General features: G+C 40.6%; 2 protein-coding genes across 3 annotated transcripts in view; one reads left to right on the top strand and one right to left on the bottom strand.

Moving 5' to 3' along the window:
- The window catches only part of PIKFYVE (phosphoinositide kinase, FYVE-type zinc finger containing), a 222,236-nt gene that overhangs the window by 100,174 nt on the left and 94,443 nt on the right, over positions 1–27,619 (top strand). The window contains exon 1 of one of the 2 annotated variants that reach the window (XM_064373093.1): positions 21,697–21,709. The exons of the other annotated variant lie outside the window; for it this stretch is intronic. The gene's annotated coding sequence lies outside the window, so the exon portion shown is untranslated. Of the gene's footprint in view, positions 1–21,696; positions 21,710–27,619 lie in introns of those variants that run through there. 2 annotated transcript variants of the gene reach the window in all.
- Positions 2,477–21,393, bottom strand: IDH1 (isocitrate dehydrogenase (NADP(+)) 1). Its single transcript, XM_012446274.3, has 10 exons — positions 21,230–21,393; positions 20,166–20,239; positions 17,691–17,828; positions 14,630–14,921; positions 12,232–12,337; positions 10,353–10,530; positions 8,906–9,057; positions 6,768–6,908; positions 5,070–5,232; positions 2,477–3,415 (listed from the first exon to the last, which is right to left on the bottom strand). The coding sequence occupies exons 3-10, from the start codon at positions 17,810–17,812 to the stop codon at positions 3,325–3,327; spliced, it is 1,245 nt and encodes a 414-aa protein (XP_012301697.2). The 5' UTR covers positions 17,813–17,828; positions 20,166–20,239; positions 21,230–21,393; the 3' UTR covers positions 2,477–3,324.

Raw genomic sequence — 27,619 nt, 5'->3', positions numbered from 1 at the left:
ACAACATTGTACTGCAGCCTGGTTGACAGAGCAAGACTCTATCTCAAAAAAAAAAAAAAAAAAAAAAAAATCTATTTTCCAAAGAGAGAAAGACCTGTGGGCTTTTGTTAGAAAAGATCAGTTCCACCTTTAAGTTAATTATTAGTAACATCTCTAAGTTTTTGCTTTCTCATTAAAAAACAAACAAACAAAAAAAAAACCAGTGAACCTCTTAAGACTGGTGAGAATTAAATGAGGTAGTAAAAGAATTTACATTCCTTTTCCTTTGAATCCCAATCTATCCTGTTAAAAAAACTTACTGGCATTAATGTTAAAACGAGTCATTGGCATGTCATTATATTGAGACATTATATATCAGCTCAAAGCCACCAAAGCTGAAAATCAATGATTATATGTCTTCTAATTTATGTAGCTCTCTATTCCTTTTACTAACTACAGATTATATGGGTTATAAAATCTTACTGAAAAATCTTAAAAATCTTATAGGAGAGATGAAAACATTTATTGCCTCTTTCTTAATGTTAACTAGGAGCAATGCTTTTTTTTCCTACTGCCCGAGTTACTTGACACTGGTTGATCTTATGTGGTAATTGATTTTTATTTCTCCTGCCAGGAGAGCTCATGTGGTTTGGATTCTAACTTCAACTTGGTCAGGAATAAACTGCCCAAGCCACATGGACCTCCCCTACTTCATGAGGATCTCCTCTCAACAGGGCTCTTCTAAGACTGTGGGCTTGAATTGGGGTGTATTTTGGGGGTAGCACTGAGGGAAATTGGTCAAAAGCTCATTCTGAATAAGCTCCATGCTATAGGATTCTGAAAGGCTCCACGTTTCATTGGGCCTTCAAGAGGATTTGTGAGCGCAGTGTCTGGGGCCCAGCTAAGCTTACCAGGAAGGCAGCCTAGAAATTACCAAGGATCTCCACCCCAACTTACTGACTTTTGATGTGTGAGAGCACAAAAGCTCACCAGAGTCTCCCTCCCAAAGATGCTAGGATGTGGACCAGCCTTTTCCCAGGTGTGAAGCCAGAAAGTGGGAAGCATCTTTGACTTGCTCCTGTCCCTCCATCCCCACATATCCTTGTCTTGCCAAGACCCATCCATTCAACGTCCTAGGGATTATCCTGTTCTCCTGGTGCCACTGTTCCAGTCAGATCTTCATCGTTTCCTATCTAAAGTATTGCAACAGCCTCCTAACTGGTCCTCCTTCTTCAACTGTACCTAACACTCTCCTCCTCAACCCCCACTATCCATTCTTTTTTTTTTTTTTTGGTTTTCTTTTTGAGACGGAGTTTCGCTCTTGTTACCCAGGCTGGAGTGCAATGGCGCGATTTCGGCTCACCGCAACCTCCGCCTCCTGGGTTCAGGCAATTCTCCTGCCTCAGCCTCCTGAGTAGCTATGATTACAGGCACGTGCCACCATGCCCAGCTAATTTTTTTTTTTTAATGTATTTTCAGTAGAGACAGGGTTTCACCATGTTAACCAGGATGGTCTCGATCTTTTGACCTCGTGATCCACCTGCCTCGGCCTCCCAAAGTGCTGGGATTACAGGCGTGAGCCACCACGCCCAGCCCCCATTCTTTTTTTTTTTTTGAGACAGAGTCTTGCTCTGTCGCCCAGGCTGGAGTGCCGTGGTACAATCTCGGCTCACTGCAACCTCCACCTCTGGGTTCAAGTAATTCTTCTGCCTCAGCCTCCTGAGTAGCTGGGACTATAGGAGCACACTACGACGCCCAGCTAATTTTACTATTTTTAGTAGAGACAAGGTTTCACCATATTGGGCAGGCTGACCTTGTGATCTGCCCACCTCGGCCTCCCAAAGCCTCTATTCATTCTTTGTAAAAGTTTCCCAGAGTGGTATTTTTAAAAAATAAAAATATGGCTGGGCACCCGCTGGCTCATGTCTGCAATCCCAACACTTTGGGAGGCTGAGGCAGACGGATCACCTAAGGTCAGGAGTTTGAGACCAGCCTGACTAACATGGGGAAACCCCATCTCTACTAAAAATACAAAATTAGCCAGGTGTAGTGGCGCATGCCTGTATTCCCAGCTACTCGGGAGGCTGAGGCAGGAGAATCACTTGAACCTGGGAGGAGGAGGCTGCAGTGCGCCAAGATCGTGCCATTGCACTCCAGCCTGGGCAACGAGAGCAAAACTCTGTCTCAAAAAATAAAAAATATGATCGAGTCCCTTATTTCTTAAAAGTCTTCACTGGCTCCCTAATAATTTATAAGATAATGACTAAACCCCTTAGCATGTGCATAGAGAGAATCTCTTCTCTGATATTCCTTAATTCTTCCTTTAATTCCATCTTTGGTCTTCTATCCTTTCACTGCAGGATCTACATCTTACTGTTTACTTATCTATTTCCACCATGGTAAACTTCTTGAGAGCAGAGAATTTTTTTCAGATTACATGCCTATGGCTAGGATGTAGCATGGTGGTTGGCATCCAATAAACAGAAACGCAGAAGAGTAGTCATTGACCCTTAATTTTAATTAAATCAACAGTTCAGGAGAAGATAAGGACTAGAATAGTGTTTAATACCAACTTCTGAGAAATCACATTTATATAAAAGAAATGAAACAGGCCAGAAGTCCAAAAAAGATGCAGCTTAGGTTATTGCACTTGGATGAAATATGCTATTTAGAGTAGCATAATATTCAGGCCAGGCCAGGCCAGGCCAGGAGGAGAACGAGAAAGAGAGGACAAACCTCCTGGTAGTATGTATTCTGGATTCCAAACTCTTCTGTGGCCTAAACAATATTTAGTCTATTGGAAACGTTCAGCAAGCTCTTTACAAAAATGACTGCAGTATCTTCAACACATCTGAGTTACACTCATACCTTGTTCCAGTCATATGCAAGTTTAATGTACAGCTATTCCTCACGAAACAGGACATCTATGACACCAGAATCTTCCTGTGCAGGAAGGGAGGGGAGGGGAGTAAATTTCTACTTTACGCATATTTTAGGGAACAATACTATGGCTATCATTTACCCTTTTGAGCACTCTTGATTTTGGTCATTTATAATTAGAACATGAGAAAAAGTGACGGTGAATACAAATGAGTACTCACTGAATTCCTAGGCTGCTACTAGAAAATAAAATAAAATTTAAAAAAGTCCCTTGCCACATTCACAAAGGTGGCAATAACTGTATATATAAGAAAAAGGCTGTAAACTCATAGAAAAGATAAACTCTGGCTTCCAAACAAATTACAAAATTGATTTTGCCTTTATCCTTGAGTGTGTTACAGAAAAATGTAAACCAGTAGACTTAGTTACCAAAAGACACTTATCCTCCTCAGCCCAGGTATGAACTTAAAGTTTGGCCTGAGCTAGTTTGATCTTCAAGTTTTCTCCAAGTTTGTCCATGAACTCAAAGGTATTCAAATAGTCAGAACGTTGCACGCTAATAGGGGAGGAAAAAGAGAAAATGTAGTTTGTCTCTGATATGGTAGCAGGTAGAGGTAAAATCCTAGAAATGCTACTTAAACTAGTATTCTATTTGTTTCAGAAAGAAAACGCATTCATGTTAGTAAGCTACAAAATCTATAGAGAATGACTGTGTTCACTGAGACCAGCCTGACCAACATGGTGAAACCCCATGTTCATTGTCTATAGATTTTGTCTATAGGTTCCTGGGACTGACGCAGGCTCAGTACTTAGGCTCTCTAGGCAGCCTGCAGTAGAGTCTCATCCACATACATTCAGTTAGGTCTCTTGCCATGTAGCTTTGAGGGTGATATTATCATGGAATTTCAGTTCATACTAATGCTGCTGAGATAGAAATCATCCCACTTCTTCCTTATTCTCAAACATAGCAAAACTTATTCAGGACATAGCTAAACCTTTACCCACCTTCCCAAAAACTATCACATGTCCTTAAAACAGTTATAGTATGGCCGGGTGCAGTGGCTCACGCTTATAATCCCAGCACTTTGGGAGGCTGAGGCGGATGGATCATGAGGTCAGGAGATCGAGACCATTCTGGCTAACACGGTGAAACCCCATCTCTACTAAAAATACAAAAAATTAGCCGGGTGTGGTGGCACATGCCTGTAATCCCAGCTACTTGGAGGCTGAGGTAGGAGAATCACTTGAACCCGGGAGGTGGAGGTTGCAGTGAGCTGAGATTGCACTACTGCATTCCAACCTGGGCGACAGAGCGAGACTCCGTCTCAAAAAAAAAAAAAAAGTTATAATGCTGTTATATCTAACAGTGTCTTACTTAAGAAAAACAAAAGACAATGGACTGGATAACATAATCCTGCTGATAGGTGCCTAATAGGCTACAAAGGTATTCCCCTGATAAGATCATTTCAAACACTGCAATCCTTTTTTTTTTGCTGGAAATTTAAATTAAGAAACATGCAGTGATCAAGTATATCCCCATTATGGGGTATACAGACCCTAGTTGAGACCTCTGCAGATGCACCGGTTGAGACATGGAGCCAATCCCCCCAGGATACTGGCTATCATATTCTCAGAAAAATTCTCTGTAATGTATGGGGTCTCAAATATTTGCCCAAATATTGGTTATAGATACTTAAGGGACTATGATCAATTGCACACCTTAAATTTGTGCTGCTCACTTTTCTCATTGGTAAGTTAATGAAAACAAAGTAGAATAAAATAGTCTCTGAAGTACCTTTGTTTCTTTTTGTCTATAATCTGCTTCTTAAAATTAAAAAGAACCTTTTCATTCAATGATTGTCAACTAGATTGGATGTTAGCAAATTACAGCCCAGCAGGTAAACCAAATTGAGCCTGGTACCGAACATAAAAGTTTGATTAGGGTGTTGCCATATCATTTGATTCTGTATTGTCTATGACTGCTTTCCTGCTGCAATGGCAAGGCACAGTTGAGTAGCTATGTAGTTGCAAAGACTGTATGTCCCACAAAACCTAAAACGTTCACTATCTGACAATTTACAGATAATGTCTGCGACTCTTGAACTAGATGATGAATAACAATTTATATAATTCCAGAAAGCACTGATGCTCTGAGCTCAGTGAGAATAGGTGTTAATTTGGCCACAGAAGCTAGGGCATCTTATACTTACTTGGGTAAACCTTTAATGCAAGCAGCCAAGTCCTTGGTCATGAAGCCAGCCTCAATTGTCTCAATACAGACTTCTTCCAAAGCATTGGCAAAGAAGGCAAGCTCTTTATTGTTATCAAGCTTTGCTCTGTGGGCTAACCCTCTGGTCCAGGCAAAAATGGAAGCTGAAAGAGGGAGAAAAATCCCAACACTCCAATCACCCCAGTTATAGAGGTTTCCAAATGTTTCATAGTTCCCAAAAATAGAATAGTTTTTTGTTTTGGTACTAACCACATGGGCTAGGTGTTTTAGGAGAGTTGGAAATATTTTACCAAACAAAAACTTTAAGAAAACACATTTTTATGGCATGGTACTAGTGCTTGAAACTTAAGGTATTTTCTAATTTGAAAAAGGTCACAATCTCCTCTATCTCTTGTCTATATTGGTCTCCTTTTTCCAGGCTGTAATTGTTGGGGGAAGCAGCAATGGAGAAAGGGTTTACAGTGTACCTACATAAACTGGTTATAAGTAATGAATAAAAGAAATCAGGAACAGGCCGGGTGTGGTGGCTCACGCCTGTAATCCCAGCACTTTGGGAGGCCAAAGCGGGTGGATCACGAGGTCAAGAGATCGAGACCATCCTGGTCAATATGGTGAAACCCCGTCTCTACTAATACAAAAAATTAGCTGGGCATGTTGGCACATGCCTGTAATCCCAGCTACTCAGGAGGCTGAGGCAGGAGAATTGCCTGAACCCAGGAGGCGGAGGTTGCGGTGAGCTGAGATCGCGCCATTGCACTCCAGCCTGGGTAACAAGAGCGAAACTCTGTCTCAAAAAAAAAAAAAAAAAGAGAAATCAGGAACAATAAACTGCAGAAGGCTATGGAGGCCTCTGGAGAGGAAGGCCTCTCTATGCCAGCATGTTCCCAGGAACAGAGTGACCTAAGATCTAATATTCTAAACATAGTGCCCAGTGCCCAAGGACGTAACACTCCCTTGAAGCACTGGAATGTAGCCAGACATGTAGGCTCCTTGCTAAGCCCATTCCTACTAGCTGCACTGTCTATTGATAAGCATATGCTTTTAGTTCTTGAGAAACTCACATAAACCACAACTGCTATCAATTTTATGTTTGATGCACAGGCTCCCTTCACTGATTCATCCTTCACCGATTCACCCTACCACCTGCACTGTAGATAAAAGTGATTATGTTCAATAAATACTGTGGAAACCAGAGCTCGGGGCCTTTACTGCCTCCAGTAAAAAGTGATGGTCCCCTGGTCCCACTTTCATTCTTAATCTGTCTTTTTCTAGTTTCTTTGTTGCCACCAAACTTGGGGCACCCACTGGTGGGGTGTGGGGCTGGTTCCCTATAGTAATCTCTTTTTAAGTTGCTGTCTTTGAAACTTGTTGAAAGGATCTATCCATGTGACTTTTAGATTTGTAGCCTTATGTGACATTTCACTGTACCAGAGGTGAAGGAAAATGCTTGTTAATAACATTCTTCTCTATAACCTGTGTTCTCCCACAAACAGAAAAGCATGTATTGTGTATTTTAAGAAGCATATTCAAATAGATTTTATGACTAGAACAAATCAGCTACTCGGTGATGACTTTACACACAAAACACTGAGCAGCCAAAGGAACACATCTGAGCTGCTTTGGAGATATCTTTTGGAGGGCACTCTCTGATGAGAAATCAACGTAAACACCATCTTACCAATGGGATTGGTGGACGTCTCCTGTCCTTTCTGGTACATGCGGTAGTGACGGGTTACAGTCCCATGGGCAGCTTCTGCTTCTACTGTCTTGCCGTCTGGACAAACCAGCACACTGGTCATCATGCCGAGAGAGCCATACCCTGTAAGTGATGGAGCATGAGGCATTGGGTCTGACTGCATGAGGAGCACTCAGTCTCTCGGAGATGAGAGCATTAATGACTCAATCTTGATAGATCTTGGTAAACAAAGTAAACATGAGTACATGGAATCACCAATAATTCTGCCTTTCAGAAGGCAGGATCCCTGCTCCAGATGTCAGAGCCAATGTGTCTGGAAAGGCTGCATTTTTCCCTTACTAATCTCAGGGGTACCTGCTCCCTGATGGAGGGCTCAGGGTCCAACTGCCTGCATTGCACCCTAGTTCTATGACTTCATAGCTACTGCGGCTCAGTTTTCTTATCTGTAAAATGGGAGTAATAACAGCACCTACTTCATCAGGTTGCTGTGGGATTAGATAAATATACATATATTCATAAATATATATGAAAATAATATGTATTTATATTCCTTAGAATAGTAGTAGACATAGAGTAAGAGCTCAATCTATTATTGTTATTCTTATGTGCAATGGTCTGCCGTTCTGGGGAAATAAAGATGGATGAGAGCTGTCTCCTACCCTCAAGCTGTTCATACACTTGCTGAAACTAGGAAAAAAGGCAGGTAAACATAGGATCAGTTGGATACAAGAACATCCCACTTACCCTTCCTTGCTCTCTCTAATACCCTCAATATAACAGTTCTCTTCTGTGGTTTCTTATTGAAAGAACCACATTTACAACTCTTGTATCTATAGAATTAATTTTCTTCTTTTCTCCATTTTTGCTATCTCCCAACATCACCTGTGAAGTTAATAATCAACCATGGAGTCATCACAAAGCAACAACACTCCTTCCTCTGTTGCATTCAGTACAAATGATTGTGAGGATGTAGAGAAACAGAAGGAGGGTAAGGAGACTTGGGTAACTCCTTTATCCGACATAAAAGTTATCTTTAACCTGGTTGGTCTACTGATTTTCAAACTGAGAGGACATGCCTACTTCTTGGGAAAAGCAAACATAATTAAAGTTAACAAACATTCCTCTGGAGAGATTCAAGTTCACACAGCTACCATCGGCAATGGAAACTGAAGGGCAACTTGGTGCTGAGGAAATCAGGGGCTGTGTTTCTGTTGATTTGGCCCTTACCCCATATACAAAACTTTTCCTGGAATTTCTATAAACAGCCCTGGGTTCTTTGCTCAATTTCTTTGTGTGTAAGCTAAGCAGTAAACAAAATCACTTGTTTTTTTTTGTTGTTGTTTTTGAGACAGAGTCTTGCTCTGTTGCCCAGGCTGGAGTATAGTGGTGCGATCTTGGCTCACTGCAACCTCTGCCTCCCAGGCTTAAGCAATTCGTATGCCTCAGCCTCCTGAGTGGCTGGGACTACAGGCATGTGAATGCACCTGGTTTTTTTTGCTTTTGTTTTGGTAGAGATGGAGTTTTGCTATGTTAGCCAGGCTGGTCTTGAACTCCTGGCCTCAAGTGATCCACTGCCTTGGCCTCTCAAAGTGCTGAGATTACAGGCGGGAGTCACCGTGCCTGGCCAAACACATTTGTTTTATATTCTACCAGAACAGCAGCTGGCAGAGGGACCTGAGTAGGTCCTGCTACCAGATAAATGAGCTTTGCAGGCACCAAAGCTTGGTTATGACATGATCAGGCTCCTCACTTTATCTTTCCTTGCCTGAGTGCCCTGGTTTTTTACATTTTCACCAAAGGACAATGAGGGCAGGTAAAGGGAGTGATTTGCAGATCAGGTAGGCTTTAAAACCTCAAGTGGGGAAAAGGTTGCGAGAGAAACTGTGTTAACATCTAAGGCTGGAGCCAGGAGTGTCAACCCACTCATTTACTTCCCATGTGTTCTTGAGCAATCACTTCTCTAGTCTGAGCTTAATATCCTTAGCCGTCAGACAAGATGTTGGACTTGATGTTTTAACATTCCATGATTTTACAACAAAGGACTATAAAACTCCCCTTCCCAAATTAGAGAAATACCCTGGAAAGACCCAGTTACTACAGGCCAGGCTCCATCTCCGTACCTTGGGCTACAGAGTCTGACTGCACGTCACCATCATAGTTTTTACAGGCCCAGATGAAGCCTCCTTCTGATTTCATAGCTTGGGCTACCATGTCATCGATAAGCCTATGCTCATACCAGATCTTCTGGGCTTCAAATTGGGACTTGTACTGCCTAAGAAACAAGAGACAAAAGAGAATAATAATAAAGAAAATGGATTTTGTTAGGGATATCATCTGCTTGTCCTAAAGGGAAGATGGGACACACAAGAAGCAGCATATTTTAGTAGAAGTGGCAGAAACTCAGGAATCTGACAGACATTGGCTCAAATCCCAGCCCAATCATTTTCTAGCTGTGAAACTCAATTTGGCCATCTGTAAGAACAATTTTACCCACCTTGCAGGGAAGCTGTGAGAATTAAGTGAGACAGTAGAGTATCCCAAGGACTACTTTACTTTTCAGTTTTCATTATACAATAGATCAGATTCTTGAGATTTAGCTTATTTTAAAAATGTATTTTTGAAAAGACCGTTCTACTGCTTGGTGTCATTCAGGAAATTAAATATATTCTGGGACAGTTTCTGGGCTTGGTATAGATGGGTAGCAGGAGAAGGAATCAAAATGCCTCAGGAAAGATTTCTCATCTAAAACCCAAGCCTTGGCCTGAACACTTGCACCTAAAGGGAGTTATGCCATGTTAAATATTAACACATGCTCACCTCCTGTGCTGTGGAAGCCAGCGTTGTTATAAACTTAGACTTAAGTTCAAATGACTCCACTAAAACAGAATTTAAAATTCTAACAATGGGCTTCAGAAGAATGGAAATGGGTCTGACTTAGAAACTGCCACAAGAAAATTACAACTTCCTATCTCTAACAAGGTACTTTTATTTAAACATTAAAGAAAATGGCCGGGCGCGGTGGCTCAAGCCTGTAATCCCAGCACTTTGGGAGGCCGAGGCGGGTGGATCACGAGGTCAAGAGATCGAGACCATCTTGGTCAACATGGTGAAACCCCGTCTCTACTAATACAAAAAAATTAGCTGGGCACGGTGGCGCGTGTCTGTAATCCCAGCTACTCAGGAGGCTGAGGCAGGAGAATTGCCTGAACCCAGGAGGCGGAGATTGCGGTGAGCCGAGATCGCGCCATTGCGCTCCAGCCTGGGTATCAAGAGCGAAACTCCGTCTCAAAAAAAAAAAAAAAAAAAAAAAAAAAAAAAAAAAGAAAATGACTGAAAAAATTCATGTGCGGCGCTTATTTAAGAACACGTTTATCTTCTAAAAGCAACTCAGAGTGGTTTTGTTTCCCTCCTGCTAAACCTCAATTTTGCCCTTATCTTTAAGGGATAGTGATGATTTTCACTCAATTTTCCCCAGAATCATAGTGTTAGGGAGATATATATACTCTACATGAGAAATGCCAGCTTCCTTGAGAATAAAGAAAAAGTTAAAAAAAGAACTATATTTACTTGTCATATATCTCCTGAAAGATGTCTTTAAAACGCCCATCATATTTCTTCAGAATAGTGTTTTTGGTGCTCAGATACAAAGGCCAACCCTTAGACAGAGCCATTTGGAAGGAACTGTGTGCAAAATCTTCAATTGACTTATCTTGATTATACATCCCCATGGCAACACCACCACCCTCTGTAGAGGAGAAACCAATGAGAGGAAAAAAAGGGAGAAAGGTAAATGTCATGTAGTTGTAATAAGGCTAAAGTCACCCACCACAACCAGATGACCTACTTCTCAGCTCTCACATCTGAGACTAGACTTCAGAAGTCCCAGACAGGTTTCCAACCTGAATATTCCACAAGTTTCTGAGGCACATAATGACATAATGACAGAAAAGTCAGTTATAGATAAGGACACTCTAACTTGTTTTGAAAGGACAATAGAAATGAAAATCAGTCTAAAATCCTGAAGATGCAGAAATACTAAAAACTGATATGAACCAGAAATACATGTAAGAAAAGGCAAATAATTTTGAAACTCTCATTTACATACTGATAAGGTTTGGATATTTGTCCCTTCCAAATCTCATGTTGAAATGTGATTCCCAATGTTGGAGGTGGGGCCTGGTGGGAGGTGACTGGAATATGGGGCTGGATCCCTTATCTCCCTAGGTGATGAAGTGAGTTCTCACTCAGTTAATTCACTTGAAATCTGGTTGTTTACAAGAGTCTGTGACCTCCCCCTTCTCTTTCTCTTGCTCCCACTCTTGCCATGTGATATGCCTTTGTCTGTTCAACTTCTCCCAAGATTGGAAGCTTCCTGAGGCCCTCACCAGGAACAGGTGTTGGAGCCATACTTGTACAGCCTGCAGAACCATGAGCCAATCAAACCTCTTTTCTTTACAGTTTATGCAGCGTCAGGTATTTCTTTATAGCAACGCAAGAATGGATTAACACGCCTACCTTTACAATTCCCAACATCTATTTTAAACTTCAAGGGTGTAGTCAATCCTCAGTTCTTGAGAAAAACTTGCATTTCAAATAATGAATGAAAATTCTTATAATATCCTGGAGGATACTGAGTACTGCTACTGTACTTGGTAGAAATAATTATGCTACTGTTTTACAACTCTTATTGAACTTTGTTATTATTAAAGATAAAATTTGAATCCGTGCCAATGCCCAGGATTAACGGGCTCAGGGTATAAGGTGCTGAGGCCTGCAGAACCAGATTCCAATAAGTAGTATTATTTAGAAGAGGCAAGAAAAACAAAAGCTAGGTGAGTGTTGGGTTTTTGCATTTGTGTGAGTGCTTTCAACAACTTCAATAGTGAAGGAAAAGGGCCCACTAGTTCTTTCAACAACTTTTGGGTGGGATTTGCCATAATGGACCTTCAAAGGTAGCAGGGTAGCTGGGAAAAAAAGGCAAAAAGCAAATGTTCCACTTTGGCAGGAGAAATACTCAGAAAGCAAGAAGAAAACTTTATTAAATATGTAATGCAACCTCTTCCAGATACAAACCCTATCAGAGCAAAGGGCAGGATTATATGCTGGGTAATTTGGGGATATTAATATTTAATGTATATAATTCATGCATAACAGATTTCTGCCAACCTTCTCTCTGTGTTTAAGATAAATGCATGATTATCTCCTTGTCTTTGTCTAAAGGCATTTCCAATTAAGTGGCTAACCCTTTTGTGCCTTTATTCATGCCACAAGAAGCCATGGAAGCAAATTACTTTTTTATGTCAGATTTCGGGTTTTGCAAAAACACTGTAGATTCAGATTGTATTTTTAGGCAGCCACATAACTAACTTTAAAAAATAATAAAAATGTGATCTAAATCATTTGCTTTTTTAAAAAAAGATGAAGCTTATGCTACAATCATACATACCTTCAAAGTTATGTATCAGGTATGTCACCTTTTGGGTTCCGTCAGTTGGTGTGTAGGTTATCTCTACTTTTCCAGGCCCAGGAACAACAAAATCAGTTGCTCTGTACTGTGTAGGGGGTAAAAAAAGGTATAAAGAAGAGAAAATACCCAGGCAGGAATTATAAGGAAAATATACATACAATATAGACCTAGAAGGCACCTAGACAAGTAGGGCAGTTTGTCAAATTTTTTTTTTTTTTTAGGAGATGGGAATAAACAGGTCCAGAAGTTTCCCCAAATCAATAAATATTTATCAGGTGCCTATGTGATGTACAGGAAAATTTTCTGAGCACTGATCTGGAGAGGACAGAGAATAACATAAGCCACTTTCCTTTAGGAAGTTTACAACCCAATAAAGACATACATAAGTGAAAGAAGAGCTTTGAAATGCCAAAAGAGGGTATAGACAAAAAAAAAAAAGAAAAAGCTATAGGATGGCAGAGGAAAAGAGATGACCATGGCATGGAAGTCAGGGAACTCTCCCTAGAGTGTGATGGTAACAATACTAGTTGTAGTGTTGAGGTAGCTAATGTTTTGTCCTTACTCTACACCAGATGCTTTAAGTGCTTGACTTGCATCATCTCATTTGATTCTTACATCAATCTGACAAGGAGAGAAATATGATATAGTAGAAATAATGCATCTAAGGTCAAATGACTCGAGGTCTTGTCCTTACTTAGGCCATCAGGGCTCAGTCTCTCATGGTACAATTGTTACTAGTGTTATATGACTTGTTCATATGGAGCAATAAATCATTCTGGCAGCAGCTACAATGGGAAGATGATGATTTTTAGGAAAGGGCTGTTCAAGGACAGACACCTCCCTCATGGGCCTCAGCTACTCAGTGGAATAATGTGCTTGGCATACACTAGACATCCACAGGTCTTTGCTGCATTATCTTCTTCAATGACTTGAATCAGACACTTGCAGAGTTAGGTACCAGCAGGTGCCAGTCACATCTATATGTGTAGAGAAATACTAATAACAATTGGCAAAAGAGCAGTAAGCAACAATAAAGATTAAATACCTACTTTACACAAAACATTTTTGACATACAAAGTCCCCTACCAGGCACGCGCCACCATACCCAGCTAATTTTTTGTATTTTTAGTAGAGACGGGGTTTCACCATGTTGACCAGGATGGTCTTGATCTCTTGACCTCGTGATCCACCCTCCTCGGCCTTCCAAAGTGCTGGGATTACAGGCGTGAGCCACCATGCCCGGCCTTAAGGTTCTTATAAGACATAAACTACTTTCTATCAAAGTCTGAAACCTGTTTCAACACTGAACTTTGATTTTGTTTAGTTGGCAGTTTTTCTGCTTACTTTGGCAATGAGCCTACTGGTACAGAAGTAAAGCAGCAATACTTTTTTTCCAGGCAGGAAGGAACGCTTTAGTAAGGCTGCTTTCAACTACCGAGTCAGTTTTTTTTTTTCTTTTTTGAGACAGGGTCTTGCTCTGTTGTCTACGCTGGAGTGCAGTGGTGTGATCATAGCTCATTGTAACCTTGAACTCTTGGGCTTAAGGGATTCCCCTGTCTAAGCCTCCCAAGTAGCTGGGAGTACAGGCACATGCCACTGCACTCAGCTTTGCCTATTCACTTTATATATGAATAAACAACAAAACTGGATCTTCCATGAGCAACTGACATAATTATTGAAACACTTTTCATTTTTGTAGAGACAGGGTCTTGCTGTGTTGTCCAGACTAGTGTCAAACTCCTGGCCTCGAGCGGTCCTTCCAACTCAGCCTCTAAAGTGCTAGGATTACAGATGTGAACCATGGTACACAGCAGTTTTTTCTTTTATGCATGATGAGATCATGTTTAATACAATCTTTGGTGATTCTCAACTTTGCACATTAGATTCACCTGGGGAGCTTTAAAATGCCTGAACCCCATAGAATTCAGATTTCAATTTGTATAGGGTGAGACTTAAGCACTGGAACTAAAACAAAGAAACAAATCAAGCAAAGCCAAACAAAACCATCAAAAAAACTTGTAAGGAGATCTTATTGTGCAGCCAATGTTGAAAACTACAGATCTTGTTGAACCATATGAAATTACCAACATAAAAATGGCAATATCATATGGTATAACTGAATGAAAGGATAAAGGAAAAAAAATAGCATGTTTAAAAAAAATGATGTGTTGAGATGGGTGCCTATTTGTAAGTTTATTTGTATTTACCTTTAGCTAAATGTATATAAATATACAGTTATACATATATGCATTTCTCAATTTTGTACCTTGCTTAATGGGTGTAGATACCAAAAGATAAGAATAAAACACATATAAGTTGGAAATTCTGGGCCATGAAATAAGAATATGGAAAACCAAATTATGCCAACATGACTTACTTGATCCCCATAAGCATGACGACCTATGATGATGGGTTTTATCCATCCACTCACAAGCCGGGGGATATTTTTGCAGATAATGGCTTCTCTGAAGACCGTGCCACCCAGAATATTTCGTATGGTGCCATTTGGTGATTTCCACATTTGTTTCAACTTGAACTCCTCAACCCTCTTCTCATCAGGGGTGATAGTGGCACACTTGACGCCAACGTTATATTTCTTTATAGCTTCTGCAGCATCTTTGGTGACCTGGTCATTGGTGGCATCACGATTCTCTATGCCTAAATCATAGCTTGAAAGAGAAAAATTAGAAGCACATTTTTTCAGACAAACAGGTTATAGTTATAACCTATAACTGCAGTGATGGCATACAGAGCTCACTTTGCAGAAAGTGCAGGTTCCAAGTACACCAAAATCTTCCAAGTTTTATCATTAGCACACCCTAAACACAGAAGATGGGTGCCAACTAAAAAGAGAACTAAGAGAGGCTGGACTGCTGGGCCGCCACCCCTTCTCTTGTAATGGGAAGTTGTCTATCAGGAAACTGAACAGAAACCATCAAACTCTGCCCTTTGACTCCTGTTTCTCACCACATAGAGGCAATAATGGCCTGGTTCTCTCCATATGATTAGTATAATTAAGTGTAAGCCTAAGCACCACCTTTTTCCCTTAGTAAATATTGTTCTTTAAAAATAAAGGGGGCACGAGGGCTTAAAGGATTGTTTTGTACTTTAGCATTAAAGTGGTGGGAGGTAAAGATGTGACAGTTGATGCCAAAAATGTTAATGACTCCTTCATTAATGCCAGTTAGTCATAAAGTGAACCTTTCCCTAATTTTTTTTTTTTTTGAAATGAGTCTCATTCTGTTGCCCAGGCTGGAGTGCAGTGGCATGATCTTGGCTCACTGCGACCTTTGCCTCCTGGGTTCAAGTTATTCTCCTGCCTCAGCCTCCTGAGTAGCTAGGACTACAAGCACCTGCTACCATGCCCGGTTGTTTCTCCAATTCTTGAACAAGTGTTTGCTCTGGAAACAAGCCTACAGTTTATTGGATAAGTAATGGAATCCATCGATGGTTTTGTATATACTGGAGAGTTACAGCTTAATATATACCAACACTAAGATGGCAGGTCATTCAGAGCAGAAAGAATGTTGGTTGTCCAGGGAGCATAGAAAATGACTGCAAAGCTTTATTTGAACCATGTAATAGTTGGTTAAGAAGCAAGAAAACAAACTAACAATTTCTTCTATTCTCCAAGGATTTCAAGAAAAGTTTTTCAGCTCTCAAAACTTGCTGAACTATTAAGCCTCTAGATTTCTTTTGAGTTCCCTTATCTTCCTTTCTTAGACATCCTACCCAACTCATGATGCAAACAAAGAGGTAGTAATCTTGACATATTTCCAAACAAAAATCATTCCCAACTGCTTCAACTTGAAATAATTCATATAAATCTAGCAAAGTCATGTCCTTTGTTATCTTCTTGCATAGGAACTGCTGATCCAGTCCCAACTCCAACAAGAAGTATAATCAGCAGTTTTCATGTTCCTAGGAACCATTTCTCAGGAGAAAAAGCAACGAGCAAATTAGTAGATTTTTTGCTTGTCTTCTTAACATTTCTAAGAAAAGAAGGAACAAATTGCCCAGTCCACTGTCTAGCCTACATAAAACAAACTATCGCTCCATTCTCCTCAAAAGGAACCAGTCAGTGATGATAATAATAGCAATTTTGGCAACATTTAAAACTTGTTTGAGCCTCCAAAAATTATTTAGTCTGCAGCCACCAACTTCCTTCCTCCTAGGCATAGTGACTCCCCTTTAAAACTCAGGATTCTAAGCTAAAGAGGCTCAAAGCCTATTTGCAGCCTTTATAAGGGCAAGAACCCTGCAAGTTCACCTATTGTCATGTAAAGTTATGAAACAGGAATTCCTAAAATGCTTTTTTTTAACCTAGTTGGAAGATGTTTTTATGCCTAATTTCCTATATGCTTGGTTGACTTCTGCAAGTATTTATATCTCATCATGATTGCAATATAGACATCAGCAGCTTAGAACAATTAAAAAGAATATTTAATGAAATTATGTGAATTAAGTGTCTCCACTCAAATAACAGGTCCTTAGGACAAATTTTGATGACTAATTCTGGGCTGAGGCAAACACACTTAGAGTTGCCAATAGTTTGGCTGAAATGTGTTGCTCAATATTTTACTATGCCATTCTTCAGCCACTTTACCCTTTTTAAAAATTCTATCTGTACCTAGTTAAAGGTACAAAGGGCAGAAGCAAGTTTATGAAAAACACAGCAAAAAAATGAGAGACTTACATAGACTTTTACATCTGTCCCCAAGCACTTAACACATAGGGCAAAGGGATTTAAGGGAACTTTTGCTGGAAAAGAGGGGTTCAGTTAAGTAATTTCATGAATTCTTTCTGCACTACAATTGTATGAAAAGGGCAAAAGGCGAGGAATGAAAAGGAAACTGGTCCATTGACTAAATAGGGTGACAGAAGATTGAGTTTGAAATGACAAAATTGTATTAACTGAGTTTAGTTTCCTGTTTCTTACATCCTCTCTTATTTTCCTTTTCTCAATACACTGTACTACTCTTAGCCACTGCTTTATTACAAATAAAACCTTCACAGGAAACAGAGGGTTAGAAGAATCTGAAAACAATTCTTTCCATTATAATTCTTGACTTTTAGATGATAAATCCAGTTTTTCTAGCAGTACGTTAAAATTAAAATAGAAGATTCATCTGAATATATTTAGGCTTAAAAAGCTTTATTCACAAAACATAGCTATATATATGGAAAAAAAGCTAACTTCACCTCAAAATAATTTAGATTACATTCTTTTTTTTTTTTCTTACTGTTTCCCCTCCCCACTCCTTTTTTTTTTTTCAGTGATGAGGCCTCACTCTGTTGCCCAGGCTGGACTTGAATTCTTGATCTCAAGGGATCCTCCTGCCTCTGCCTCCTAAGTAGCTGGGACTACAGGTGTGCACCACCATGCCCAGCCAGATTATACTTTCTGAGTTTGCTACATGGAGGGGTAACTGATTTACCTATGTAGATCCAATTCCACATAGGGAAAAATGAGTTTCTCTTTAATCAATTCCCAGATGATTCGTGTCATTTCATCTCCTTGCATCTCTACCACAGAACCACCATTGATTTTTTTGGACATTTTGATTTCAATAAACCTAAAAAGAAAAAAAAAATACATGCCTTGTCATTTATTTCATTATAAAGTGGAAACAAAATATATGAACAATGTGGTGACTACTGAAAGAACAATTCATACAATTCAATTTATGTGCAGTTGAATAAAAAGGTGGTAAGAACAATTATATTTGCCATTAGAACTGAGCACCTTCTCTGTACAAAGTATTGTTATGTTTCACATGCGGTTTCTGAGTTAGCCCTCATAACAATTCTAAAAAAAATGGACATTATTTTCCCATTTTACTTTGTTAAAAGAGAAATAGCTTTCCCAAGGCCACCTGGCTGGAGCGTGGGGAAGCCTGACCCTGTAACATGCCCTTCATAATGCAATCATTATTCTCAACTCCTGATTTGTCTTATGAAATGAGATTATTTCCACACTCTCATGTTTACTGAACACTTCAGTCCAACTCTTTATTTTACTGGGCTCTCAAGATAAGCAGAATGATGAGTGCTAGTATTTCCCCTCTTCAAAGAGGCTGTTTTTGTTATTTAATAAAATAACTAGCCATGAGGAGATTCACCTGATTCTTGTGACCCATCTTCAGGAAAACTTTAAGTCTGAAGTTTTAAGATGAAGAATTCCTGGTGCAACTATGTTTTCCTAGCGATAACACAGACATTGGAGATGTGGGGCTAAATAAAACAAAGTGATTTCTCAATTAGCGAAATCTGTATACAGTAGGGCCACTGCCCAAGACCTAAGCATGTCCCTGTCATCTTCTTCTGGCTGTTCAGAGGCAAGGGTAAGCTGCTAGTGAGTGGGACAGGACAATCTGTGCACTGTCCTAGGAAGATAGCACTTTAAGGATAGGGTGTAGGGGTAGCAATACAAATCAATTGGATTCTCAGAAAGTGCAAGGGTGCACCCTTTGTAAGAAATGAAACTGTGAGGCTTCAATGAAGACCATGTCCCGGCTTGTCTCTAGAGGCAGAAGAACCCCTGAGCCTGCTAAAAGTCACCTATTCCTTCTAATGATGCTCTATTGGAAATTCTTTTTTAATCCAACAACACAATTGCAAATTGCTTTTATTTTCTTAAGGACTAGAAAAGTCAAGAGAATTGACTTAAAAAAATTATTACATAAGAGACCTAAAACAGTCTGTCTTAAAAAACTGAGCTAAAGTAATGTGGTCTTTAAATAAAAATGTAATGATTAGTACACAGTTAGCCTCAGTTTCTTGACAAGCCTGGATGTATTTCCAGTCCCCAGGACCATTTTCACTTCCCAAATTTGTAATTCTAGAATTCTGCTTACTAGTGTTTAGGAGACTCCTTTGGGGAACTTTCTAGAACTAAACTAGAATAAAAGAAATGAACAGAATGAGTCAACGACTCATGAGTCAATTACTTCCCATCTGTAGTGTCAAGTATAATTTATAGTACAGCTGAAAGCATATGATTTTGTTCATGTTTGATTCCACTGTCACATCCATCCTTATTTTAAAGCAAAGTAAAAAAGGAGGTAGTGAACTTATCTGGTTCCTGATACTATACTTCCATGGCCATGCTCCTATATAGTATTGTGCAACAGTTATGACATGGCTATTTTTTCTTGATGGCAAATACGGTTAATAGAGGTCAAATATTGTACCTAAAATGTCAAGAGTGATTTTTTTTTCAGTTCACAATTTCCTTCTCAGTTAAAGCAATTGTATTCGCTGCAATAATCTTTATCTCATAATGCATACTTCAAACACTTCAGGTTTTCCTCACATTACTTAGCCATGAAATTGTTGCCATCTTTTAACTAAAAAAGTAAAGCTTTATTGTTACTATCATGTGGAGCATAATTGTATTTCTTCTGGATCTGATTTCCACGGTATAAGCTGGAGGCACCACTGGATTGACTTCTCTACCCTTGTTGCCCCTCAGATTTTATCTCCACCTCAACCCCAACTTCAGAAAGAAGGGCTATTTGTTCCTAATAGGCACCAGCTCATTTAGTTTTAAAGTAGCTGAATACCATCTCCTAACATACTTGTATACTTGTGCAATTCCAGAAAATAAACCTAGAATAACAATACAGAGTAGTTTAATTAAAAAAGAGCCATTTAATATTATTTGCATCAACCTCAAGTTTTTGGCCAGATTGTTTTTTGCCTAGTTCATGAACTACAATAATTTCTGGGCAAAAAGAATCTCTTGCAGAGAAAATACTGCACGAAAAGGAACAAGGAAGCTGTTATAATTTGTTGTTGGAAATATTCCTGACTCACTCCCCTGCAGAGCCTTGGCTTGCCCCCAAGACTAGTTAAACACTGTACTGCCACATCAAAGAAAGTACAGAAGGGAGAAAATTGCTAATTCTCACCTTGACAGTGAATGAATTTCTTATCACCCCAATTCCTCACAGACTTGCAGACTCAACTGAATATAGTTTATCCCCTAAAACAAAACAAGGAATATAAAGTCTTAACACAGAACACCCACAGGAGAATTTAGCTGTTTTTAATACCAGCCAGACAGCCCAGTTATCTGGTTTAAAGTACAGTGCTGAGTGTACTCAGAGGGGCAAAGGGCAGTTTTAGGCCCGCAGGCACTTTCTAAATAAAGGTCATGGGAGCAGAATTACGTCTGAGCGTTCGAGGGTGTGTCCCCGCTTTGTCACCCGTTAACAGGTCTTGGGGTTTGCATGTCCTTGAGTGTCGCTGTGAACAGCAGGCTCTCGGCCTGCACCCATCCTTGTGGCCGTTGTGCAAGAGGGCTGCAACCAAGGCTGGATCGGTTCCTCCTTCTGGGTCTCCACACCCGCCCCTTCCCTCTCCGGTGCTGGGAACTTTTAAACTCCAGGCACTTGGAACCGGCGGGGGCGTCTCCCCGAACTCCTTCTCGGCCCGTGTGGCCTAGCGACCCCTCTGAAGGCCACCGGAGCTCCGCCCCCTCCACGCCCCCTGGCGGACGCTAGGGATCGGCCTCAGCTATTCCCCGCCGCCTGAGTTCCCTGCAGACGCCCATCTTCGGCTTACAGACTTCTTTGCATCCAGCCCCCAGCTGCTGCCCGTTTTCTTTCTCCTACACCCAAGGCTTAGTCTTCTACATATATTCTTGCAACCGCCACCGCTCGCTTTTCCAACCCAAGTGCAGACCTGGTTTCTCCTTGTCATTGCATCCAACTTCCCACCGCCCAATTTCTCCCTCCCAAGCCCCAAAGCAGGCCTTCTGCATATCCAGGCATCCAGCATCCTCTCCCCTTTTTCTTTTCCCATTCTCAATACCTGGATTTGTTCCCTTCTTGCATGCAGGCCTCGACGCTAAGTTTCTCCCTCCATACCCAAGATCTGCGCTTTTTTCCTTTTCCCCATTCCCGCCTTCGACGGAATTAGAGCCTCCCCTTACAGCCAGAGGCCGGGGCCGCCCCTTGGAACCTACGGTTACCTGCTGGGATGATATGCTGGCGAATAGCTGGGACGCCACAGCCGCTCACACGCTCAGACTCACGCGCATAGGTAGGCAATCCCAAATCGGGCTCCCACTGCCTCAGATTCTGACGAGGCCCCTGCAGAAAGCAGGGACCAGAGGGCGGGCCCGAGCTTTTCCTCTTCCCGGCTTTGTCCCCACCCAGGCCCCGCCTCCTCAGCCCACCTCCCTGAGCCCCGCCCCCGTCACGACTCCAATCGTCGCGCGCCGATTCCCTTGGGGGGGCAGAGTCAGGGAGAGGGGCGTGGCCACAGCCGGATGCGGAGTCTCTGCTGCCACTTTCCGGGTGCTCCTGGTGGGGGTCGGGGTTGCCGCGCCGCAGGGATTTAGTACCGGCTCCCGGCAGTGGAGAGACGCGTTTGCCACCTGCAGGCCGGGGAGCGGGGTGCGCTGAGGCTGCACTATCCTGAACTTCGTAACAGCCTAGAGCACCGCGGGGTGAGTTTCGAGGTCGGCATTAAAGCAAACAGGGGACAGGGAGCCCCGGGCGGTGGCAGCTCGGCCGGCCCCCTGCCTGAAGCGCCCCAGAGGTGTGGTACTGGAACGTGTCCTTGGCTGAAGAAAAGAGTGCCCCCAGCCAGCGCGGGAGGGGGCTTCGGCGCTGCCGAAAGCAAAAGATGGAACAGTTACACAAGCAGGCACTGCCAACACCTTTGTCTAGGTCTTTAGAAACTCCTTTGGTTGGTTGCGTTAGAAGATAATGAATGGGATTATTATTTTCTTTTTTAGAGACGGTCTTGCTCTATCGCCCAGGCTGGAGTGCCGTGGAGCGATCATAGCTCACTGCAGCCTTGACTTCTCGGGCTCAAGAGATCCTCCCACCTCAGCCTCCAGAGTAGCTGGGATTACAGGTGCACACAACCACACCCGGCTAATTTTTTTTCCTTTCTTTTCTTTTTCCTTTAGTAGAGACGGGATTTCACTGTGTTGCTCAGGCTGGTCTGCTACTCCTGGGCTCCAATGATAGCCCTCTTTGGCCTCCCAAAGTGCTGTGATTACAAGCGTGAGCCACCATGCTTAGTCGAGGGGGATTATTATCTGTGATCCAATGAAGCTAGACTAGAGATGTGAAGCCTTAGAAAATGGTGGATTAAAAAAAGAATTCTAGTCTTCTCCGGAGATTATATTTTGTGTTCCTTGCTCTCTAAAACATGAAAATAAAGAGTATTTTATTTTGTGATCGGTATGATAACAGCACGCTTGTATATTGCTGCCCAGAATTCAATGCTCCAAAATTTATTTATTTATTTGATAAATAAATAAATAAATAAATAAATCTCGCTCTGCCACCCAGGCTAGAGTGTAGTGGTGCAATCTCGGCTCACTGCAACTTCTGCCTCCCGGGTTCAAGCAACTCTCCCGTTTCAGCCTCCCAAATAGCTGGGACTACAGCCACGCCACCATGCCCAGCTAATTTTTTTATTTTTAATAGAAACGGGGTTTCACCCTGTTGGCTAGATTGGTCTTGAACTCCTGACCTCAAGTGATCCTCCGTCTCGGCCTCCCAAAGTGCTGGGATTACAGGTGTGAGCCACCTTGCCCAGTCTCCAAAATCTATTTTAAAAAATTATATCTAACAGTGAATTAGTACATTATTCTTTGACGATAAACTGATCGACATAGTACTATTCAAGGTGCACTTTTGATGCCAAGGACACTGGTATTTTTCCCGAGAGAAAAGAAAAAAGCATACACCCTGTCAACTTGGTTTTTGAGGTGGCTTAAGGGAGATTGGCAGCCACCTCCATTTATTCCTGTAGAACTGATTAGAGAGGTATACGAGCTGTTAATTCTTATCTTGAATCTGATGTCCTAACACACCTGAGATTGTAAATTTTACTTTATATTATATCAGGTTCACATTGCTTCTTACCCCTTGCTCACTACTGAAAGTAAGGATTCATATCCATTCTTGTTCCCAAAATAATGTAAGACGGTCATAAAAATATATCAAATATAGCACAATAAAAACATTGACTATAATTGAGAAAAATAGCGTTAAAAAAATGAATAGATATAGGATATTATATAGAACCAAGGTAAATTCAATCATAAAATATGTTAAATCCTAAACACATGCTTGAGGTGGCTTTAAGCCAATGTAGTAGTAAAGGTGGCAGTTATTGGAGTCTCAGCATCTAAAACAGCGTTTCCTAAGCCAGTAATGGAGGAGTTCTTTTTCCACTAAAAAATCTGGCCGGGTACAGTGGCTCATGTCTGTAATCTCAGCACTTTGGGAGGCCAAGGCAGGAGGACTGCTTGAGGTGAGGAGTTTGCAACCGGCTTGGGCAACATAGGGAGACCCTGTTTATATAAACAAATGAACAAACCACAAATTAGCCAGGCATGATTATACCTATTGTTCTAGCTACCTGGGAGGCTGAAGTGGGAGGATCACTTGAGCCCAAGAATTCAAAGCTGCAGGCTGCAGTGAGTTATAATTGCACCACTGTGTTCTCACTGGGGCAACTGAGACCCTATCTTTAAAAAAAAATATTTTCTAGATTCCTAGAATTGACATTAAAATATTGCTATAAATGTGCATAAAACTAGATATATGCTCCTTATGCTGACAGCTCTTATACAACTGTAAAATAAAAATTTTATACATAAAATGACTAGAAAGAAAAGCATAAAACAATACATTACCATTAATATCACTTAAATAAAACAAATAACATTTAGCTGAAATTAAATTACTTCTTGAAATGTGAAGATGAAGCTCACTGCTTATGTGCATGTTCTTTTTCACATAGCCAGCCTATTTTACTGGATGATGGTTCATTTAGCCCAGCACTCTTCTCTATTTGGTTAATAATGTATGTGTTGACATATTCGTCTTTCATTTAGCCAGTAAAAGAATCTGAATATTTTAATAGTCTGGCCCCAAACACTGTTGCAAACACAAGTGGAAACATGGGCCGTGAAATTTCTGTTAGCATTTGGTTTTCAGATACCCATCTAGATAACAGGGGATTCTCATAAATATTATAATGCGGTTGTATTTTCATTTCGATTATCTAAAAAAAATGAGGTAGAATGAATAGAGCTTGGTCATTGAGTGTCCATGAAGATTATGAGAGAGGGAAGAGCAAAAAGGACTTCTGAATTTGGAGTTTAGGAGACAGGGTGCTATTCGACAAGGAAGGAATATGCATAGAGTCACAGATTTGATGGCCAAGATCCTGGGTTAAGTTTAAGGTTTGTTAAATTTGAGATGTCAAGGGACAGCAAGATGATGCCCAGAAGGCAGCTGGCCACATCTGCAGTTCAGAAAGGGTGAGCTGGAGAAAGAAATTTGGAAATCTTTAGCGTGTGTTGATAGCAGTTGAAGACATCGAGTCTATATTATCTAGGACTTCAAAGTAATGAGAAAAGTCAAACTCAGAGAGAACTCTTGAGGGACACTTACAACTTTAAAGGTCAGGTAGAGGAAAAGAAGCCCCCCACAAAGAAAATGAGGAGAGTCTGGGGCGTAACAAAGACTCAGAAGAGTCTGATATCATAGAAGCCAACAGACAGAAAAGTTTTTGAAAAAGAGGGAGTACTACAGAGAGATTAAAAAAAAAAAAGAGCCTGAAAATAATTTGGCAAAAGGAGGACCTCTTGAATGCACTTTTAGTAGAATGGTTCTATGAGAATGATTCTGATAGAAGCCATACTACAGGGGATTGAAGCATGAATGGAAAGGGAGACAAGAAAACCTTTTCAAGAAGGTTGATTGTAAAGCGAAGAAAAATACTTTTTTATTTTTTATATGGAAGCTGGCTCTGTCACCCAAGCTGGAGTGCAATGGCATGATCTTGGCTTACTGCAATCTTCACCTTCAGGGTTCAAGTGATTCTCCTACCTCAGTCTCACAAACAGCTGGGATTACAGGTACCAGCCACCATGCCTGGCTAATTTCTGTATTTTTAGTAGAGACGGGGTTTCACCATATTGGCCAGGCTGTTCTCGAACTCCTGACCTCAAGTGATCTGCCCACCTTGGCCTTCCAAAGTGTTGGAATTACAGGCGTGAGCCACCTCTCCTGGCTGGAAAATGCTTTTATAAGTCTTAGTCAACATACTTTTGATGTATACATATTTTAGAATATCATTTGTATTACTTCCACGTCAGTTGTGTTGGTTAGAATGCATTTGATTATATTGTTTTCATGTCTTTTGTGTTGGTTTGTATTAGATGTTTTCTTTTTGTTTCTTTAATGTTTAAATGGCTGTGACAAAAGTCTTTATCTTACTTTTTTTAAACATGGATCAATTCTTTGGGCTAGATTGCTAGAATGAGAATTATTGGATCATGAAGTATAAATATTTTTAAGGTGCTTGTTAAATCCACCAAATCATTTTCTAGGGGGGAATATACCAATGTATATTTTCACATGCCGTGTAAGAGAGTGCTAATTTCTTTGCATTCTAGCTGGAACTGAGTTTCATAACTTTTACAAACATCTTTGCATCCTTACTAAAAGGAATTGGTGCTCCTTTGAGAGCTGATTGATTCTAGGCTTGGGGCAGGGAAAATTCAAGATGAGCCTGCTGGGTCAAAAAGTAAGGAAATGTTCTCAACAAATTAGGTATAGCAGGAATATGCCTCAACACAATAAAGGTCATATATAACAAACCAACAGCTAACATCATTTCAACAGTAAAAAAGAGAAAGCTTTTCCTCTAAGATTAGGAATAAGACCAAGGCACCCACTCTTGCCACTTCTATTTAACATAGTACTAGAAGTACTAGTCAGGGCAATTAGGCAAGACTAATAAAAGGCATCTAAATTGAAAAGGAAGAAATTAAATTGTACCTGTTTGCAGATGACATGATCTTACGTATAAAAAAAACCTCTAAATACTGCACCAAAAAACTATTAGAACTAATAAACAAATTTAGTAATGTTGTAGGATATAAAGTCAGTATACAAAAATAAATACTGTTTCTAAATATTAACAATGAACTATCTGAAAGAGAAATCAAGAACACAATCCTGGCTGGGTGTGGTGGCTCACACCTGTAATCCAAGCACTTTGGAGGCCAAGGCGGGTGGATCACCTGAGGTCGGGAGTTCAAGACCAGCCTGACCAACATGGTGAAACCTGTCTTTAAAAAAAAAAAAAAAGAAAAAAAAAAAGAAAAAAAAAAAAGAACACAATCCTGTTTGCAATAGCTGCAAAAACATATTAAAATACTTAGAAATAAATTTAACCAAGAAGTAAAAGACCTGTACACTGAAACCTATAAAACATTGATGAAAGAAACTGAAGAAGACAGAAATAAAAAGACATCTCATGTTTATGGGTTGAAAGAATATTAAAATGTCCAAAGTGATCCAAATATTCAATGCAATCCCTATAAAATTTTTCACACAGATAGAAAAAAACTCTAAAATTCCTATGGAATGACAAAAGAGGCTGAATAGCTAAAGAAATCTTGAGCAAAAAGAACAAAGCTGAAAGTATTATATTGCTTGATCTCAAAATATACTACAAAGCTATAGTAATCAGAACATTATGGTGCTGGCACAGAAACACAAACCAACTGAACAGAATAAAGAGTCCATCAGTTAACAGAGTTGCTAATTTTTTTAAAAATTAAAAAATAAAAGAAAAAGAATAAAGAGTCCAGAAATAAATCTAACCATTTACAGCCAATTGTTCAACAAGGGGCCAAGAATACACAATAGGGAAAGGATATTCTCTTCAATAAGTAGTAATGGGGAAATGAGATATCCATATGCAGGAGAATAAAATTAGAGGATTATCTCATGCCATATACAACAATCAACTCAAACAAATTGAAGACTTATGTGTACAACCTAAAACTGTAAAACTATGAGAAAAAAACGAGGGGGAAAAGTTCTATGACATTGGTTTGAGTGGTGATCTTTTTTTTTTTTTTTTTTTTTGAGACAGAGTCTCACTCTGTCGCCAGGCTCCAGGCTGGAGTGCAGTGGCACAATCTCGGCTCACTGCAACCTCTGCCTCCTGGGTTCAAGCAATTCTCCTGCCTCAGCCTCCCAAGTAGCTGGGACTACAGGCGTGTGACCACCACACCCAGCTAATTTTTGTATTTTTAGTAGAGACAGGGTTTCACCATGTTGGCCAGGATGGTCTCGATCTCTTGACCTTGTGATCCACCCACCTCGGCCTCCCAAAGTGCTGGGATTACAGGCTTGAGCCATTGCGCCTGGCGAGTGGTGATTTTTTAGATATGACCCCAAAAGCACAGGCAACAAAAGCCAAATAGACAAATGAGATTACATAAAACTGAAACGTTTCTACAGAGCGAGGGTTACAATCAACAGATTGAAGAGACAACATAGAGGACAGGAGAAAATATTTGCCAGCCATA

The sequence above is a fragment of the Aotus nancymaae genome, unplaced genomic scaffold (assembly GCF_030222135.1).
Source record: "Aotus nancymaae isolate 86718 unplaced genomic scaffold, 86718_ANA_hifiasm-v0.15.2.pri h1tg000008l, whole genome shotgun sequence".
Taxonomy (NCBI): domain Eukaryota; kingdom Metazoa; phylum Chordata; class Mammalia; order Primates; family Aotidae; genus Aotus; species Aotus nancymaae.
This window is presented reverse-complemented; position numbering and strand designations above follow the sequence as displayed.